Raw genomic sequence first — 21,029 nt, 5'->3', positions numbered from 1 at the left:
TGGCACAACTTACAAATAGGGCACGCCGCATGAAGCTTGAGATCCTGCGACTGGTTTACGAGGGGAACACGCTCCATGGCATCGTGGAGTTGGCTTCATACTAAGCGTCCAAGCACACTCTACGCTTATGAAGTGAGAACCTATAAATGAAAGGATATTCGTTGCCAGATTTAGAACACGGGTCCGAAACCTTACTATAATCTAATGCTATGTGCCAACCGCTGCTGCGATTTGCAAAACAAAGATATCTTCTACAGCCAACTCAATGCCGTAGTTGTAGTAGATAGAATCCCGAAGAGTGATATCAAGATCTGTATGGACGAACTTCAAAGCGAAGATCTGGTCAGACAACTGCTTGAGATCGTACAAAGCCCTAGGATTCGATCGCATATCAGCCGAGATGCTAAAAGATGATCCCATGACATCCGTTAAACTACCACATCGTTTATTTCGTAATATCTGGGACATCTCAACTTTTCCGGTCGACTGAATGCAAGTATCTTAGTGAAGGTGCCCAAAAAAGTCAAAGTTTAGTTATCAACGTTAACGAAACCAAATTGCTGTATGTAAACACGGTGACCCCTTTCAGTTTCACAGTAGCCGGGCAATCACTGGAGAATGTTGAAAGCTTTCTATACTATGGTAGCCAAGTAAACCAACCAAAATCCGCATTTTTGATTATATCGTAAAATCTGTGGTGCTATACGCCAGCGAAACATGATGTGTATCAGTGGAGAACACTTTACAGCTGCTGAAGGTGCTTATCAGCAGATACCTGCGGTATATAACTCTGGCCTGGGAGCCTTACATTCATACAACGTGCTCCATCGTTGTTGTCACCAATGAATGGCCGATAGCAACTGAAATTCGGGATCGGAAGTGGGGGTTGGTCGGCCACTCCTTACGTAGGGGCGAAAACAAAATACGCTAACAAGCACTAGACTGGAACCCAGACCCAGGGCTTCATGGTGGCGGAACCTCGATAAAGAAATAAAAAAGTCGACCGAAATCTAACGCGGGTAAAGCGATAACTGGACATTGCTTATAATGGAGATCTTTCAAGTCGGTCTTGTTTTTTCATCAAGTACCAAGCAGGTAAGTATAAAAATAACTCTCATAAATTTGAATAACTTTTCTTTTTTAATCTTCCAGTCAACCTACAAGCAATGTACGTGTTGTGTAACCCTTTCCTTCTCATGGTAGCTGTAGGTAGAGCACCTTCATACTTTCATCGAATTGTAACAACAAAAGAAAAATATTTTATATCACACGTCTTTTTGGTTTCATTAGACTGCTTATATCGCTTATATAATCATTTTTTTGTCAAAATAATGAAATTATTGAAAACAAGTAACTATTGCTATAATCACAACTTTGCCAAATAACTATAATAATGAAATTAAAATAATGAAAAATAGTCATGGGAAGGAAAGGGCAAGCAGGAACCTATCTAAATCATTATTTTGTTTCGGTTTAGTAAATATTTATTTGTATTTACCTATCATTCAAATTTTCAGATGAATATTCATCGTCACCAGCATACGCCACAAACAACATTTGTTCCGAAAGTCATTTTCGTATTTTATTTTGTGACTGACAGACATCAGGCGATGATGACAGTGATCAAGTCGTGCATGAAAGAAAACAAAATTTGCATCGCAGTTTTTGTTGATTTCTCGAAAGCAAAATTGCAACTAAAGAAAATCAGTTATAGGTTTCTGGACCAAATTTTCCAACTTATTGATAGCGTCTGTGAACTGACTTTGATGTAGTTTATTGTAGAACTCGTTCTACTGCATTAGTTTTAGCTCGATAAAGTGCAAGCAGAAAGTGAAAACGGTGAAAACATACAAAGCCTTCATTATAGTTTTATCAGATAACACAAAAACTAATATCTGCTTTGAGGGTAGGCAATCTAATTATGGATGCATCCAAAGAGAAGAAAGTGTCTATCATTGTGAAGCAGGACCAACATTTAATTGGTAAGTCCACAAAAAAGGAATGACATTTTTTTGTATAGCACTGGAACAGACAAGACTTGTCTCCCGTTTTTCTTATCAGCTGATTTTTTTTTGTCATGAGATTATGTGTGATGATGACTTATACCACTTTTCCGTCAGTCCATTCTTAGATTTGGTAGGGCTAGGATTGTCTCATTGAAATCGATCCCTGTGATCGCATTAGCTTTAAAATGTATTGATTTTATGTTCACCAGCAGCAACAGAGTGGGATATTGAATTACCTGTGCAGATGAGACTATCTATATGCAAAAGAAGTTACATTAGCTTGTGAATTTGTGCTTGGGAAGAACCAAATGTGTCTACATGTAAAAATAAGAACAAAATAATGTTGATCTCCGCAGCAATCGTTAACAGTCTGCTAGACACTCTTGGTGAGAAGGATGAACAGCTACGCAGCACCACCGAAACATCGCTGATAAGAATTGCGAAGCGCCGACATGACGAAATCGTAGAAGTTTTTTGTGAGTACCGTAAGAAACATCCAAAATTGGGAGATGTTCAAGCTTCGATTATATTGAGGTATGTAATACATGAATGGCCAAAAACTGATTCAATCCTACTAAATAACGTTGTCGTGACTCATTCAAGGCGCTGAATTCAATTTTTATTGATAGGTATTGCTTGTTGTTTCACAGTGATCTTTATTGAATTTTTTTACCTAATTCTTGACGGATGATTAGTTTTCATTTTGAGCTCAAATCATTGGAAGAAAATGTTTTTTGTCAAAATACGTAATCAAGGTGAAGATTCAAATCACATAATCAATCGTATGTGCAGGTTTTTGAACAGTTTTTGACGTAGAACTACGTCTGTCTTTTCTATATTGGGGTACACTTTACGATTGCAAAAAAAATCGAAAAACGTCACGAAAATATGATAGACTTTGATCGTTAATATCTCAGCCGATTCTCGATGGATTTTCAATTTTCTTGGACCATTCGATCAAGGATAAGTGAACGCTTCATACCCAGTGTACACTGAAGTCGCTTTTTACGCGGTTATTTTTACTGGAATCGCTTTTAATACGATTTTTTTCACTCGAATCTTGGGATTTTCGTGGTTCATTCAGACATATTTTGGGATTTTCAAGGTTTTTCACGTTGTTTTAATTTACGCGGTCCATATCCTCAGAGTAAAAACCGACTTCAGTGGTACAATATTTAAGTATGACAATATTTACTATTGAAAACTTTCTAACAGCTTAGCATTCGGTTTCGTTGAATCAGTGAATCGCGTACGTGCATCGCAATTCGCAGGCTTTTTCTCCCATAGCACTACATTCCAACTGAAACTTGGCCTGCTTTTCAACTTAGTTATCTATTAGCATTTCTTTAGTTATAAATTGAAAGCTTTGCATGAGTATGTGACAAAGTCAATGGAAACACTACGCCCAGAGTGTTGAGAATGTTTCCCACTCGAAAACATCAAAGATCAAATCAAGAATCTTTCTCGCAATCTCTGGATTCTGCGCCGTTGTTCGCAAGGCTAACAGGAAACTTCAATCCAGCATAGACGTCAAATTAATGCAACTTCCAAGGCTTTTAGCTGGTGCAGTTCGTTTCTGCTAACTTACACGCGCGTTTTCTCTCGAAAGCTTGGGGTCGTTTGACGGCAACTTTTTGCTTACGTCTATTGATGCCAGTAGAGGGGCTCGGAATCTTCTTCGTTGCAGCAGTGGATGCGTTCTGTGAAACTTCGGCTCGTTTTTGCTGATTCCTAGGTGTCTACCGGAGTAAACGCATAGTCCGACGCAACTCACGTGAAGCAATTAAAACTTCTTTACTGCGTCTGCTCTGAGTTACTCCATAGGATGAGCACCAAACGCCGTTGACAGCCCAGCTTCCACGATGGGATTTTCTGTAATGAGCCACCGGGGCTTCAGACTGACTTAGTGGCAGGTGCATAGTCTCTGTTCCAGTTAACGTTGTTAATGTCCATGTGATTTGTCGCCATTTTATCAATTTGGACGAGAGCTAAAACATGCTCAAAGCATCCCATGAAGTGTAGTCAACTGTTCGTGTCAGTGTCAGTAGTTTTTGAAATTTTGAAAAAAATCGTGCTGGACGGTGGATTTCCGAGATTTAACGTGGAGAGTAGACTGGCCCAGAAAACAAAAAGTTCAGTTCAATCAAAGTTAATTGCCCATTTCCGGGGATTAAACCAGCCGACTTGGACGTTAATTTATTAACAAAAAGTTGTCGAATTTCACGGGGTGCCCCCCAGGATTGTGTCTTTGGGTGAGAAAATCAATCTCTCAAAAGTTCAGCTTTGCTTGTTGCATAAGCTGGCGCAATTGATTTGAAGTTTGTATGGGGATTTCAGTCAAAATGTATAGAAAAATACACCTCCGTCAATCATTCGATCTGGAAATTGGTTCTGATTGCTCGATTGAGCTCAGAATTGCAAAAACGGCTGTTGGTATGCTACAGAACGATTTCACAGAACAATGTATGATGATAAAATTAACTTTTATATAGTTTTCGGCTGATACGATTCTATCAATAAATCCAAAAATACACAATTCAGCTCCTAATAAATTAGCCGAAAGCTAAGTAAAAGTTCATTTAGTCATCGTACAACGTTCTGTGAAATTGTTCTGTAGCATACCAACTGCCCTTTTTGCAAATCTGAGCTCAATCGAGCAATCAGAACCAATTTCCAGATCGAATAAGTGACGGAGGTGTATTTTCTTATACATTTTTACTGAAATCCCCATACAAACTTCAAATCAATTGCGCCAGCTTATGCAACAAGCGATTGAGCTGAAATTTTGAGAGATTGATTTTCTCATCTAAGACACAACCCTGGGGGGTGCCCCGTGGAATTCGACAATATTTTTTTCTCCCCATCCTCAGGCTTGGCATTTGCTCGCACAATGAGCTCAATGAGCAAAAAAAAGTTCATCAAAAGTGAGCAACAACATATCACGGATATGATCAAAACATACAAAAAAGATGCTCTTCGTTGTGGGAAAAATGAGGAGCGGCTCTCTTTGAGAGAAACCGTTTGTCTCAATGAGCCTCTTTGAGGAGCATCATTTTTGTTGTTCTTTCCAACTGAACGTACAGTTAAATGAAAGCACACTTCTGTCATACCATCGCTACCCGCACAACAGTCTTACACATTCGTACTTTTATGAGACCAGCATAAGAATAGGGACCGTGTATAGCATCCATGAACGGGTAGAAATGAACACCATTCTATCTTTACATTAATTATTTACTGCTTCTAAGCAACAGGCAGCTTGATGTAGGCAATTTAACATTTATCTGGTTAGCAATTACAATTTGAAGTGCAAAGAGATTATTGACAAAATTATCTCCCAACTAACATTTAATGTCAATGTAAATGTTATTTCAACTCGTCTATACGGCTTCAAGCTGAATATGTGTGCTATACATATTATCAAGAACTTCTATTCAATGCTTTTACCAGCAAATCTGGCGAATCTATTCAGCTGTTTTTGACGTGTCTGCACAACTACTTTACAGCATGTTACACAGTTTTTTCTCAATCTTTACTAAACCATTTAGTAATATAATTCGCTTCAATGGCGCTTATTCAGATTTTTTGAATCTGTTAAATAAGTTTTATACAGCCACTGAATTCAATTTGATTAAATATTATTTGAGAGGAGAGTAAATTTCGGGAGTTTATTCAATGTTTTTTTTTGTGAAAACTCAAATATCAATTTTGTTGCTACCTAGATTCGAACTCCTGATCTCCTGATTCAATGGCCGCTGCTCTGTCATCACCGTCACTTTGACATATGTAAATAACAAAGAAAATTATGGATGTGCGTCTTCGCATACCCTATAGGTTGTTTTACTAACACTATTTTCAGATTCATGCTGTTTAAACGTTAGAAAGAGGCCTACATGCTGCTTTCAGCACATAAGCTTAAAAATTATGCTTTCAGCATTATTTCAACCATTATTCAAACATCTATCAGTATGTTCTGTTGGCTAACTTTTATCCATCATCAATCCCTGAAATTGTTTTTAGGCAACATTTTCTCGACCTGTATAGATGCTACTTTGCTGCTAATCGTTTAACAGTAGCCGTCAACAGAAATATCGCTTCTAAATGGCTTGTTTTCTTACGCTATCTGCTAGCATTAATGACAGCGCTTTGTCAGTTGCTATAAGAGCAGGTGAATATCTTTGTAGCTGCATTACAGAAATCAATAGCTCATACACAGCTCCGGCAACAAAAATCAAATGTAAACATAGCTGTTTGGACGTTCCATACTGATATGCTATTAAAAGAAGCAGTAATAGGTTTACTTAAACGTTGTGTAATCTTCAAAGGTACAGAAGTTGCCTAAAAGCTTCGTTAGTTCATTTATAGCGCCATTACGCTATATTGTTAGTGCTATAACAACAGCAAAAACGTTTTCATTGTGAATGCTACTCACCGTAATATGGGAAGTTGCTAACAAGCAACTCAGTTACATACATGAGCTCTTAACCGATAAGCTTTGTTGCTAATTCAGACAGAGCTGTTTTATGACTATATGAAAGCTGCATAAACGATAAAAGATTGAATATATTCGGCACACTGACTAGCTGATAGGTATTTGGGTAATAGTCGAGTTGAAGTTTAAGGGATTATTTGTGGAGGCTTTTCTTTTATTCAGCATTGGCTGCTTTTATTCAAATATTATACAGCCAAAGGCTAGAAGTTGAAGCTTTTAGCACCAAAAATGTTAGTTGGGCTTATACTAGACGAACTGTCCGATCTCTCTCGGGTTTTATTTTTGATCTGTCAATCATTTAGTTGATTGAGGCGTCGCACTCTAGATCGATTTCAGTTCCGAGTTTGATGGCTTTCTTCAGAACTTATTAATCCGTTGCATTTAGACAACTTCCCAACTTTCCCCAGCAAATTGATCAACTATTAGTATGTACAAATACAGTTGATCCCAAGACGAATCGATTACTGAGAGAATCTTGTAAATTGGTCCACTCCTTCGTGATTTATATTGCCTCAAATGAAATGCAAACTCATTTTTGTATATAGAGACTAGTTGAACGTACCCGAGCTTGCTCGGGATTGTATTATTTTGCATTCCTGTCAATTGTTGTGTTCATTGCAGCGCCGCACTCTAGATCATTTTATGTGCGATCGCATTGGGTTTTTCCCCAACTGGCCCTAATATTGTATTTAGACAGTTTTCCAGCTCCCCCCACCAGATTTGCAAACTTTTTGAATACACAGCGGAGCCCAAGCCGAATCGATTGGTGAGGAAATCTTGCAAATCGGTCTTATTAAACCGCATGACCCCAGTGTATACCATTTTGACCGATAAATACAAGATTTGTTCGACTGCTTCAATTTTGATTAAAATATACTAAGCTCTTTCAAGAGAATGTCTTCAACGTGTAAAAATAAAATGAAGCAGTCCTTAACCCACATTATGACAGTGATTGAATTGTTTTCTAAACAAACACGATAAATACAATTACCTACTGGCTACCCTTTAGATTAGCCAACTAATTATCATAAATTTATTCGCCACCACCAATTCCGTCCTTCGAGAAAAGAGGCTCAAAGATACTCAATGAGCAACTTTTTCCTCACCTCATTGAGTCAAACCATTTAGTCATCATTGAGAAATGAATATATTTCGGAGCAACCCGAAAAAGAGAGAAACGCAAAAGTACAAAAGAGAAGAGCAAAGATTCGTGCACGCTTAAAATCAATAACACAGAGATGTGTTTGCATCACACAAAACGGACCTAATGCGGAACATCCCCTAGATGAGCGATAGTTACACAGCCACAAAAATAACTCGTGTGGTTTTATTGAAGCTTGGATTTCAATATTTTCAACAGTATTTGGTTCCTCATGAAACAAGGAATCTGTACAAACGTTTACATGTTGAAAACAACCGTTATCACGACCGTACGAGGCATTTTTGTGCCTGTGTAACTGTCGCTCATCTAGGGGATGTTCCGCATTAGGTCTGTTTTGTGTGATGCAAACACATCTCTGTGTTATTGATTTTAAGCGTGTGTGTCGAGAGCAGTGAGCATTTTTTTCTTCTCCTGATTTGCTCTGAGGAGCATTCCATCCCTGCCCATACTAGGCTGGCCAGTCTAGTGGAGACGCTCTATCAGTCAGGGTTGTGCTGAATCACTCTCAAACGATAATTATTGGAATTTTTATTTGATAACTTCTCAGGTGTGAAAAGTAGGCGAGTTTTCATTGGCGATAATTTTTCAAATTTTGGAATCGATTGGAAATAAACACGAAATTATCATTTTAATGTAAACCTAAACCTATCTAATACCAATTTAATGTCAACAATGAAGTTCAATCGGATGTTTGGCATTGTGTTTAGGTGTTATTGCAAATTTTGCGCCGTGTTCGACTCCCATGCAAAAAATATTGTCCCACCAAAATATGTTCCCACCAGTTTCTCCATATATGGATGACGTCTCCACTGCAAGAAAGAGCTGTTTGGGGTGTGGGATAAGGTGCAAGAATGATGTTTTGGATTGTGCTTTCGCTAATTTCTATACAATAAGGTACCAGTCAAAACGATTAATGCAAGAGATGGCGTTTTTTCAATGGTAGTAAAATCGAAATTTCATCACTATTAGACTACTAATCAGTGCACACTAAGTGCAGGAGACAATCTTTTCACCTCATACTTCATTCCTTATCACTACTTTCTTCAAAAACACCACCATTTTCCATAGATTTGCAAAATACTTGATTTTCCCATACATTTTATCGATTTCCAACTACCATTCTTCCATGAGCTCATGGTGGAAAATGTGAAAATCTCAGAACATAGAGTTGCAGGCTTAACAACAGAGATAGAAACGGCGGTATCGCCACTCAGTGACGAGTACCGTAAACATGGTGCAAGGAAGGTTGTTGTCTACACTTTTTACGGTTGCTGCACCCTGGAAGTAAATGTCATCGAAGTAAACAGTCGGTCCCTTATTGGACGTGTGAACATTTGTTTTGGTACTTCGACAAATTTGCACGGAAGTCTATTCTTCGGTGAGAAAGGCAATATAAGTGTTATAGGAAAATTGGTTTAAAAGTAGCATTTACCAATATTTCTAATCAAGATACAATTATCGATCAATTCTTATTCTCTAGCGAGTTTTTATAAATTGATAATTTGGATATGTTAACGCTTGAGAGTGTTGTTCATCCTCGATTATTTGAAAATTCAATTTTTTGTTTGTTTTTGTCTTCCTTTTCAAATGATGGTCTAAAAATTATATACATAACCAGGGTTCGTAATGCTCACTCAACCTCAGGAGCACAGGATAAACAACGAAAGCAGCGATTCATCCTGGGCTTGACAAAGGCTTGCTTTGGTCTTGGTCTCATCGCACAGAAAATTCGAAAACCTGTACATTACATACAGCTACGTAGTTCAACGTCACCTTTGCGTACAGCCTGAATGGGCTGCACTTTTGAGTTTTGAATTTGTTTTTTTTTAATCACTACATAGTACATGTGACGTTTGTGTGCAAAGTAGAATGATGCAAAGCTTAGGTATATGAATTCCAGTTGTGAGTCACGACATAGTAAAAATGAGAATCACTTGTAATCTATCTCCTCGTTCTTTTATATCCTTGACAGAGTGATTGAATATGTTGTAATCAATCTCATGGACCAGATCACCCATGAAACAGCGTCCAAGTGCGTCGAGTACAGCGTGAATGAGATAACGCGATCTCCGGACCAGCAAGCAGATGTTCAGAACCCATGTCGAGAGATTTTGGTTTCAGTCGGAAGACTTTATTGCAAGGAAGTGATGGACGCATTGTCTAAGCATGTGGATCAACATCAGGTGGCTCATTTCATGATACTGTACTCGATGGGATCGTTAGCCACGGCCAACGTTATGGAATCGATTCCGCTGATTAAACCCATTTTTGGATTTATTCTTCCAACTCTTTCTTCCATCAAACCGGATTATGTTCGACAGGCGTACGCTTTTGCAATCGGGCGGTTTTGTGAAGCGTTTTGCGAATACAAGGAACATCAGCGTCTTCATCCAAATGAGGAAACTCCGATGAAAACTGGTATCACGTATGACATCGCCGAAGAAGTTGGTATAGCTTATGATCTTTTCCAAAACCAATGGCTCTCGTCACGCGAGCCTAAATTATCATACGAAGTTCTTAACACCTTGTCGTTCATGTATCCTCTACTATCGGTAGAGAAAATCAACGATGGATTATTGAAAGTGATCCCAAATACCCTATCACTGTATCGGCGCAGTGTCGATCGAAGTGTCGTTACGCAATATTTAGCTGCAATTATCAAAACTGTCCTGGCTTTAAACCCGACGCTTCTCTCAGGCGTATCTGATAATATCATAGCGTGCCTTTTTGACCTTGTATGTGTCAATCCCGACTACGAAAAACCTCAAACCATCAAAGGACACTACGAAGTTCTAAGATGCTTCGATCTGATGGCAAATGATTACGGTGATAAAATAATCGACATATTGATCATTCACCTTCGCAGCAATAATGAGCGCGAACGGATTAAATCCTTGCTGGTACTGACACACCTCACCAACACCTCGGAAAGGATCATCAACGAGAAGCAGCAGGAGTTAACAACCATCCTGAAGACAATGCTCACGGCAGAGCGATCGATAAAGCTGAAAATGGTGCTGTTGAAAACTATCGTGGCATTCATGCAGAAAGGCTTTGTGCACGAGAGAGAATTTGTGACATTTCTGATAAGAGGCTGCTGTAGGTTGAACAAATTCAATACAGAGCATGGAAGCAATGACGAGTATAACGAATTTGTAAAGGCGTGCAATAACACGATGTTTATACTTTCATCTACCATTGGGACGATGGACGATATACTTAAAATGGAACTTCTGCAAAGCTACTTGAGGTAAGTGTTGCATTTTTTTAACATAGAAGGGCTTGACCGTATTTTAGATTGAATACGAAAAGAAATAAGGAAAGACAAACATTTTAGGTAATTTATTCGACTAAGCATATACGACTGTGTGATAATAATGCTAATTATTTAGGGTCTGTCTCATTTGGAGAATTAAACTAAAATTAAAGTTAAAAGTGACATTTAACATAATTGATATGACAATGACATAATTATCGAATAGCCCTGTTCGCAGAGCAAGATTACTTTTGACAGATATCGATTCATTTTGCATCGATGTCTTATTGCTGGGTAGCAGTAGACATTCTTATGACCGGGATATTTGCAAATTTTCGAACTATCACTTTTAAGTTTAATTCTCCAATTGAGACAAACCCTTAGACTACTGGTATTCATCTTTCTTATTCTTCTACGTTATGATCCCTGGTGAAACTTGACTCGCTTTTTAACAGTGATAGAAATTACAATACAAATTGAGAAGATTAATAATTCACAGGGGCAGACATTTGGAATACTGCTTTAACACTCCTAGGACCGTGATAGGTTTTACTTACACGAACGACCATGCCTCGAAAGACACTATTTTCAAATCGAATTCGAATTCGAATTCGTTTTTAAAAAGTTTCAACCTAGGTTATAAGTGCTGTCAAAGTGTTTTTTTTTATTCGCTTCCAACCCCAAAGGTGTCGGGTTCGCACTGTGTTGTTTCACGGTTTCGCATCGGGTTCACCAATACAACTGCCAAAACCACGTGGATGGGTGGGACTGAGCGGAATAAACAAGCAGAAGGGAAAAACAAAACTATCCGGTTATTCAAATAAAATGCGCGTTGAAAATATTCTTTCCGGGAATTTTATGATATTTGTTATTGTAGTTTTAAATGAAATTAATCCAGTACTGTTGTCTAGATTCAGTTTTAAAAATAATTGTTAGGTAGATTATTCGTAAGTTCATTCAGGTATTTCCTCACAGATTGTGTCCTAAATTAGATCGGTGAATGGAATTATGTAGTTTGGGAATTCCCCTTGAAACCCTTGAAGTTCTTCCAAAAACTCTTTCGTGCGTTTCAGAATTTTCTTCGGGAATTTTGCCATAAATTACTTCAGTAATTCTTCCAGTAATTCTTTCTTGAATTCTTGTATGCATTCATTGGTGATATCTTTCAGGCATTCCTCCATATTTTTTCCAAGGGATTCGAGATGACTTCTTTTGGAAATTCTTCTAGGAATACCTTTGAATACTGTTCCAGGATTTTCTCTGGAAGTTGCTCCAGAAGTTTCCTTCAGAAATTGCTCCGCAAGTTTCGTACATAAATTCCCCCGGAAGTACCTTGAGTAATTTCTCCGGGATATTCTTGAAAATTAAAAATGCACGGGGCCCAAAATCCGGCGGAAAATTTTCCCGAGGCTACCTATGTTCTGCGGAAAAAAAACTTGAAATTCTTGTAGAATAGAATTCGTTGATTTCGCTCGATCCGATTACTCTGCACCATATGATATGGAGCCCACACGAAGACAGCGTATTTCAGTGTACTGCGGACCAGGGCACAGTAGAGAGATTTCAAGCAGTATATATCATTAAACTCGTTTTATAAATCCAAGCATTGCATACAGTTGTTGTAGTTATGTGCAAATTGAAGTTGCATCAGTTTACCAAAGCGTCGACGTCAGCTTGGAGAGCACAGCATTCTACCAATGATGATACAACTCGAAAGAATTTCAAGTCATCAGCGAACTTCGCTTTCGGGGATTTATTTGTGGTGTATAGATCACGCAGAAAAATATATTGTAAACTGAAAAAATTTCAACAAATTTTATTGTTGACTCACGGCTTACCAGTAAATTTTATTGATTTGAAAAAAAAATGATCAATTATTTCGACAATAAATTTTGTTGTTTCTAAAAATGATTTATCTCAGCTACACGCCAGAAACAAAAATTATATTTTGTAGAAACAATTTTTTTTTGTCCGCACAAAAATTCCAATTGTTGTTTAAAAAATAATGTATTTTTCATTTAATACCTTGATTTTTTTTTTTGCACAATTCAGTTGTCATTGTTTTTGTTAATAGTATATTTTTATTTTGTCCTGAATCAAAGATATGATTTACATGTCATACTTCTATGAAAGTATTTTTGCCTTCATCCTTCATTCTCAGACAATCTTACTTACTTATGGATCCTGTACACCTCCGGTGGTGCAAAGGGCCGACTTGAAAGATCTCCATCCTGAGCGATGCCTGGCTATCGCTTTAACCTGTTGCCAGGTTAGATTTCGGTCGACTTCTTTTATTTCTTTATTGAGGCTTCGCCGCCATGAGCCTCTGGGTCTGCCTCTGCTGCGATGTCCCGCTGGGTTCCAGTCTAATGCTTGCTTACAGATTTCGTTTCCGCCCCTACGTAGAGTGTGGCCGACCCAGCCCCACTTCCGATCCCGAATTTCTGTTGTTATCGGCCTCTGGTGACAACGACGATGGAGCTCGTTGTTTGAGATCCAGTTGTGATGCCACCAGGCCCGAATTATATACCGCAGGCATCTGTTAATGAACACCTGCAGCCGGTGAGTGTCCTCCACTGATACACATCATGTTTCGCTAGCGTATAACAGCACAGATTTCACGTTAGAGTTGAAAATTCGTATTTTGGTGCGTTCACTTATCTGCCTGTTTTTCCAGATATTTCTTAAACTCGCAAAGGCAGCCCTTGCTTTCTTGATCCGTGCGCCTTTGGCAGTCGATCTTGGTACCGCCGTCTGACGCCATTTGGCTACCAAGATATTGGAAGCTTTCAACATTCTCCACTGGTTGCCCGGCTACTGTGAAACTGGAAGGAGTCACCGTGTTTACATCCAACGATTTGGTTTTGTTGACGTTGATGACTAAACCTGCTGAGGAGGAGCGATCGGCAAGGTCGTTGAGCTTACTCTGCATATCAGAGCGCCGTTGCGCGAGTAGTGCAACGTCATCCGCCAATTCGAAGTCGTTTAGGTGCTCCATGGTTATAGGCTGCCATAACAGCCCGCGGTTTGGTTCACGGTCAATCGCATCTACCAGAATCTCATCGATTACGATGAGGAACAGTAACGGTGATAGAATACATCCTTGCCTCACACCAGCTACGACCCGGATAGGGTAGGACAGGACCCCATTGTGCAGCACTCCACACGAAAAGGCCTCGTACTGTGCTTCGATGAGGCCGATGATTTTCTCAGGAACCCCCTTGCGTCTCAGGGCGCCCCACATATTCTCGTGATTGAGACGGTCGAAAGCTTTTTCGTAGTCAATGAATACCAAGTAAAGGGACTCTTGGAATTCGTTGACCTGCTCCAAAATGATGCGGAGCGTGACAATATGGTCCACACAGGATCTTCCGGCACGGAATCTGGCTTGCTGCCGCCGGAGAGTCGCATCGATCTTCTCCTGAATCCGGGCTAGGATAATTTTGCACAGAACTTTGAGAACGGTACACAGCAACATAATGCCTCGCCAGTTATCGCATACAGTCAGGTCACCCTTTTTGGGCACCTTCACTAAGATACCTTGCATCCAGTCGACCGGGAAAGTTGCGGTGTCCCAGATATTACGAAATAAACGATGCAGTATTTGAGCGGATGTCATGGGGTCAGCTTTGAGCATCTCGGCTGATATGCGGTCGACCCCTGGGGCTTTATTCGATTTCATGCTTTGGATGGCTGTTTGAATCTCTAGCAGTGATGGAGCTTCGGTATTGAAGCGTGTTATACGTCGGATCCTAGGCAGGTCATGCCGAGGTGGTGATGGCCTGGCTGGCACTTGAAAAAGTTGTTCGAAGTGCTCGAACCAGCGTTTCAGCTGGTCAGTTGGGTCGGTCAATAACTGATCATTCGCGTCTTTCACAGGCATCGTTGCATTCATCTTCGCCCCGCTTAAGCGTCGTGAGATATCGTAGAGGAGGCGAATGTCCCCGGTTGCGGCGGCTCTCTCTCCTTCGTCGGTCAGAGAGTCTGCCCACGCTCGCTTGTCCCGTCGACATGAGCGTTTTACTTCCTTCTCAAGAGCCGCGTATCGTTGACGGGCTAAGACTTTGGCTCCTCTGGTGTTCGATCGCTCTATCGCGGCTTTGGCTTCTCTTCGCTCCTCTATCTTTCTCCAGGTCTCATCGGTGATCCATTGTTTTCTCTGGGTGCGTAGTTCGCCCAGATTGTTCTCGCTGGTGGTGATGAAGGCATTCTTGATGGCGGTCCATTGGTCTTCCACGCTGCCACCTTCCGGAATATCTGCAGCACGCGTCTCCAGTTCTTCAACGAAGGACCGTTTCACCGTGGCATCTTCCAGTCGGCGTGTGTTGAATCGTCGTCCAACTCTTTCCTCCTGCCGACGAATCCGCGCAATGCGCAGGCGTATTTCGCCGATGAGGAGGTGATGATCAGACGCGATATCGGCACTACGTTTATTCCGTACATCAAGAAGGCTCCGTTTCCATTTTCGGCTGATGCAGATGTGGTCGATTTGATTTTCTGTAAAGCCGTCACGGGAGACCCACGTGACCTTGTGAACCGGTCGATGAGGGAAGAGCGATCCCCCGATCACCATGTCGTTATTACCACAAAATTCTGCGAACAGCTCTCCGTTTTCGCTCATTTCTCCGAGACCATCAGGTATCAGGTATCAGAACGTCGGCTCCAGGGGCACGTTCACCTCAATTCGGGAGATTTGTGCCATCGCCTTCACAGCCTTTCTCATCACGCACCTGACGGAAAAGGAAGTGAACAAAAGGAAAGGAATATGGATGGGAGAAAAATGGGAAGTTTGGGAAAGGTACCCTTGAAGAGGGCATACAACGTATACAACACGTACAAAAGCTCATAGCTCCTTACCACAACGGGTTATGAACAACAGAATACTTTGAAGGTTCAGGTTTCTGTAGTCAATTTCACTTAGTAAGTGTTTACCAAATATTTGGAAACGCAGTTGCGCATAAACTGGGCAGTTACATATAAGATGATAAGAAGTTCCATAATCGGATTCACAACCATCACAGACAAAGGATTCAACACGTTGAATATTTGCCATGTGATAGTTGAGTCGGCAGTGACCTGTCAAGGCCTTGACTAAGACACTGCAATTCTGTTTAGACAGATTAGCTAAATAGTTAGCTACTACCGGAGATGGCTCTCGGATATACAATTTTGTTTGTCGACATGAATCCAAACTACTCCAATACTGTTTGTGCTGAGTGGAAGCCCAAGAGCTAATCAAGCGCTTCACCCAACACTTAGATATTGGAATAGCTGGCTCAGGACCAAAAAAGTCTTGCGATGCTCCAGTGCGAGCTAACTCATCAGCCAATTCGTTTCCAGCTATGGAAGAATGGCCAGGTACCCATATAAGGTGCAATGTATTAACTGAATTCAGTTCCTCTATTTGAGTTCGACATGCGATTACTAACTTCGACCTTGAGTTGGCCGAAGCGAGGGCTTTGATAGCTGCTTGACTATCTGAACAGAAGTATATTACTTTGCCCATTATGTGTTTCTGCAGTGCGGATTGCACTCCACACATAATGGCAAATATTTCCGCTTGAAAGACAGTGCAGTGTCTACCCAGTGAGTGGGACTGTTCCAATCTTAGCTCACGCGAGTAGACACCTGCACCTGCTCTACCTTCGAAGAGGGAGCCGTCAGTATAACAAACAATGCTGTCCGACATACTTCTCCAAATAGCCAGATGTCCCCTCATCCCGCGAGGGGAATTGTGTTGAAAATGTCCTAGCGAGTGTGAGATCACTTGGAGCGAGTACCTTTATGTTCCAATCAACCATGAGATGTAACAACGAAGTGTGTGTGTAGAACTGCGGTTTACAGGATTCTCTTCCATGAAACCGAGAACCCATAATCGATAAGTATAAGAAAGTGCTTCTTGTTTGAGATGAATGTGTAGTGGAGCCACATGGAAGAGAACCTCGAGAGCAGTCGTGGGAGAACAGTCGAAGAGAACGCACCAGTCTTTGCCATTAGGCACATTCTTTGAAGATGGCCTAATTTAGACTGAATTGTCCTCACTTCACCCTTTTGCCACCACACAAGAGATACATAAGCCAAAATTGGTCGTACAGCTGTTGTGTAAATCCATTTGATATATTTGGGTTTAGATCCCAAGTTTTACCAAAAGTTCGTCGGCATTGACCGAAAGCCATACACGCCTTTTGACTCTGAACTCAATGTTAGGAGTCCAGGAGAGCTTGGAATCAAGAATTAGTCCCACATACTTTACCTGACCCGTTACATTGATTTCAGAGTCAAAAAGATGTAATGGGCGAATACCATTACGGTTACGTTTTTCCGTGAAAAGTACAATAGATGTTTTATTCGGATTGACCGAAAGGCCATATTGGCGACACCAATTTTCGACTGCCTGAAGAGCATTTTGCATCAGGTCGAATAAAGTAGTAATACACAAACCGGCTATTAATATTAGATAGTCGTCGGCAAATCCATAGGTAGGAAAACCGCCATTATTGAGTAATCTTAATAGCGTATCTGCAACGAGGTTCCACAAAAGTGGAGATAATACTCCCTTGAGGGCAGCCACAGACACTTAATTTCCTAATCGCTGCTTGACGTAATGTCGAGTAGAGATGTCGGTTTTAAGCATCTGGTGAATCCATTTGGTAATTATATTAGGTAGCCCATGACAACGTGCGGCTTCCAATATTGCATCGAAAGACACGTTGTCAAAAGCACCCTCAATATCTTAAAAGCATGATTGTTTTTGAGCAAATGCTTTTCGATGTCGTAGACAACCTTGTGTAGAAGAGTCACGGTGGACTTTCCAGATTGGTAAGCATGTTGATTAACATGAAGAGGCATGTTTGCCAAACAGTCATCACGAATGTGATGATCGATAATGCGTTCTAAGCATTTCAGAAGAAATGAGGTCAGACTGATGGGTCTAAAACTCTTTGCTTCTTCATACGAAGCACGTCCTCCTTTTATGATAAACTTTACAGTGACATCCCGCCAGGATATGGGAATATACCCAGTAGCAAAACTGCATACTAAAAGTTTTTTCAAAACATGTTTGATATGCTCAAAACCCTTCTGAAGAAGAACGGGATAGATCCCATCTTCCCCTGGAGATTTGTAAGGAGCAAAACTATTAAGAGCCCATTGAATCGATTCAGTAGTTATGATTCTACGAGCCTGAGCCCAAGACCCATAACTACATGAAAAGACATCAGGAACATCCGAAGTGTGTATCAAATAAGTGCTCTAACGCTTCTTCGTCAGAAGAAGTGTAGTCGCCATTTGGCTTGCGAATTTCGCCAACTTGGAAATCCTTGGATCTCGCAAGAATTTTGTTCAATCGAGTGGCTTCACTCAAATTTGAAACATTTGCACAAAGGTTTTTCCAGCCGAATCGTTCAGCAGATCGTAGAGCCTTCTTGTAAGCTTTGCGAGCCAACTTGAAAGAATCCGTCCCTGCTGAATGGCGTCTGTTCCAACTCCTTCTACACTGCTTCCTGAGCTTAGCCAAATCGGAATTCCACCACGGGGTTCCTCTTGAGGTTTTCACAGAACGCAAGGGGCAAGCTTCTTCAAATCTTCCACGATATGCAACGTTGTAGTATCAACGGCATCATCCAAGTCGGTAGGAGTTTCAATGGATGGTAGATATCCATGAAATTTTGTCGAGAGCAACTCTGTATAGAGATCCCAGTTGGTTGAACGGGGATTTCTAAAACGCAAGGTCTGCGAAGAAACATTCAACTGATCAAAATAGATGTAGCGATGGTCAGATATGGATTCCTCATCTGACACATGCCAATTCGTCAACTCGTGACTGATTCTATTGGAGCAGAGAGTTATGTCTAATACTTCTGCTCTATTAGATACCATAAAGGTTGGGCGATTGCCTATGTTAAGTAAACCAAGTTCGGTACTACTTAAGTATTCCATCAAGCTGGAGCCTCTCAGATTGATATCCGAGCTACCCCAGATGATGTGATGAGCATTAGCATCACTACCGACAATTAGCGGAAGGCCTTTTGACGTGCAATAACTGACCACCTGTTTGAAAGCATCCGTAGGGGATGGTTCATCATGTGGTAAATAAACCGAACAATAGACGTATTTCCTGGGGGCTCCGCCAGTTGCATCAATTGTGACAGCACATACATCTCTGGTTGTTAGTTCAGCGATAAGTGTAGCAACAATAGCATTGTTAACAAGCACACATACACGCGGCATTGATCGAGAGTTTGCCATTTCACTACTGAAAACAGCAAAAACCGGGTTCACTAGGTTACCTTGGTAGAAGCTACCTTGCGAAAATAGGGTTCCTGCACCAAAGCCACTTGGGATTTGCCATTTTGCATAAGTCTACAAAGATTAATCGTTGCTGTTCTTTTGTGCTGAAGATTGATTTGAGCTATCCTAACTGTAGCCATTGCGAATTACGATAATACACTCCACAACTTCAACATTTATGTGAACAGCAACGATGAAACCAAGTCGGTATCGTATCAAGAACGTCAAAGACGAAACACAGAGTACACTGTGAAAAACGCATAAAGCGAATCCATATAGGTGACAATTAGATAAAAACTAAATAAAACATACTCATAATCCCACCCTTATTTAACCTCAAGTTGAGATTGAATAAGAGTAGCCGATTATTCCGGAGAAGCAATAAGTCAACTACGCCATAGCTCCGGTTGGCGCAATAAGGGCTCAATACTGTGAAGGGTGCCCTGGTGCTTCACAGGCTCCGTTAGCGGTTAGGTTCATTTTAGACCCCCCTAACCATTCATTCATAGGCACGGTAAGCATAAAGCCGCATCACACCAAGAATTAGGGGTCACCTGTATGGTGGACTTTTACCACTGGAACAGGCAATCCGTAGCGTTATTCTTAGCCAGACAACCGGCTGCCGACACCACACGGCTATCTAGGCTGTTCGTGGAGAGAAGTTGACATTGACTTTACGTCAACTCTCAATGTAGCCGAACAGCCACGCAATGCGCAGGCGTATTTCGCCGATGAGGAGGTGATGATCAGACGCGATATCGGCACTACGTTTATTCCGTACATCAAGAAGGCTCCGTTTCCATTTTCGGCTGATGCAGATGTGGTCGATTTGATTTTCTGTAAAGCCGTCACGGGAGACCCACGTGACCTTGTGAACCGGTCGATGAGGGAAGAGCGATCCCCCGATCACCATGTCGTTATTACCACAAAATTCTGCGAACAGCTCTCCGTTTTCGCTCATTTCTCCGAGACCATGGCGTCCCATAATGCGCTCATGGTTCGAGTTGTCGGATCCGATCTTCGCATTGAAGTCGCCCAAACAGATCTTGATATCACCCTTCGGAATTCTATCTACGACGGCATTGAGTTGACTGTAGAAGTTCTCTTTGTCTTGCAGATCGGTAGCATCGGTTGGCGCATAACATTGGATTATAGTAAGGTTTCGGACCCGTGTTCTAAATCTGGCAACGATTATCCTTTCACTTATAGGTTCCCACTTTATAAGCGCAGAGTGTGCCTGAGCGCTTAGTAGGAAGCCAACTCCGCGATGCCGGGGAGCGTGTTCACCTCGTAAACCAGAGTATAGCAGAACTTGTCCCGACGGCGTTCTGTGTTCTCCAACGTTTGGCCAACGGACTTAACTCAGTCCCAGGATCTCAAGCTTCATGCGGCGTGCCTCATTGGCAAGTTGTGCCAATTTACCCTGCTGGGCTAGGGTTAAAACGTTCCATGTTCCTATTCGACAATCTGGTTCTAGAAAAAGAGAACAACATTTTGTCACACGAATTGGCTGTTGAGCTAAAAAAATACCTTTTTTATCTTCATCCTTTCAACGATTTTTTGTGCACAAATCTGATAAAAATATTAGAATAAAATTAGGAAATATGAAACGGTAGAAAGTTGAAAGTAAAAAAAAATATCAACTTACCTTAAAAACTTACACACCTATATTTCACTACTATTTTTTCTTGTTGATATTTATTATAAATAAGATGTACTTAGTAAAAGAATATTTGTCTAATTGTTTCATTCATCTGGTTCCTTTGTTCGAACATTGAGAATAAACAGGCAGATTCAAAAGGAAAATATCCTTGAGTTTACAAT

General features: G+C 40.8%; 1 protein-coding gene across 1 annotated transcript in view; it reads left to right on the top strand.

Moving 5' to 3' along the window:
• Positions 1-1,587: 1,587 nt before the first annotated feature.
• Positions 1,588-21,029, top strand: part of LOC134205499 (maestro heat-like repeat-containing protein family member 1) — a 36,518-nt gene continuing 17,076 nt past the window's right edge. Inside the window, exons 1-4 of the mRNA XM_062680781.1 lie at positions 1,588-1,839; positions 1,911-1,982; positions 2,363-2,540; positions 9,633-10,910. Coding sequence (XP_062536765.1) covers positions 1,922-1,982; positions 2,363-2,540; positions 9,633-10,910 — 1,517 coding nt within the window. The 5' untranslated portion in view covers positions 1,588-1,839; positions 1,911-1,921. The remainder of the gene's footprint in view (positions 1,840-1,910; positions 1,983-2,362; positions 2,541-9,632; positions 10,911-21,029) is intronic.

The sequence above is a fragment of the Armigeres subalbatus genome, chromosome 1, assembly GCF_024139115.2.
Source record: "Armigeres subalbatus isolate Guangzhou_Male chromosome 1, GZ_Asu_2, whole genome shotgun sequence".
Lineage (NCBI taxonomy): Eukaryota > Metazoa > Arthropoda > Insecta > Diptera > Culicidae > Armigeres > Armigeres subalbatus.
Note: the sequence above shows the minus strand (reverse complement) of the source record. Positions and strands in the feature narration are given on the sequence as shown.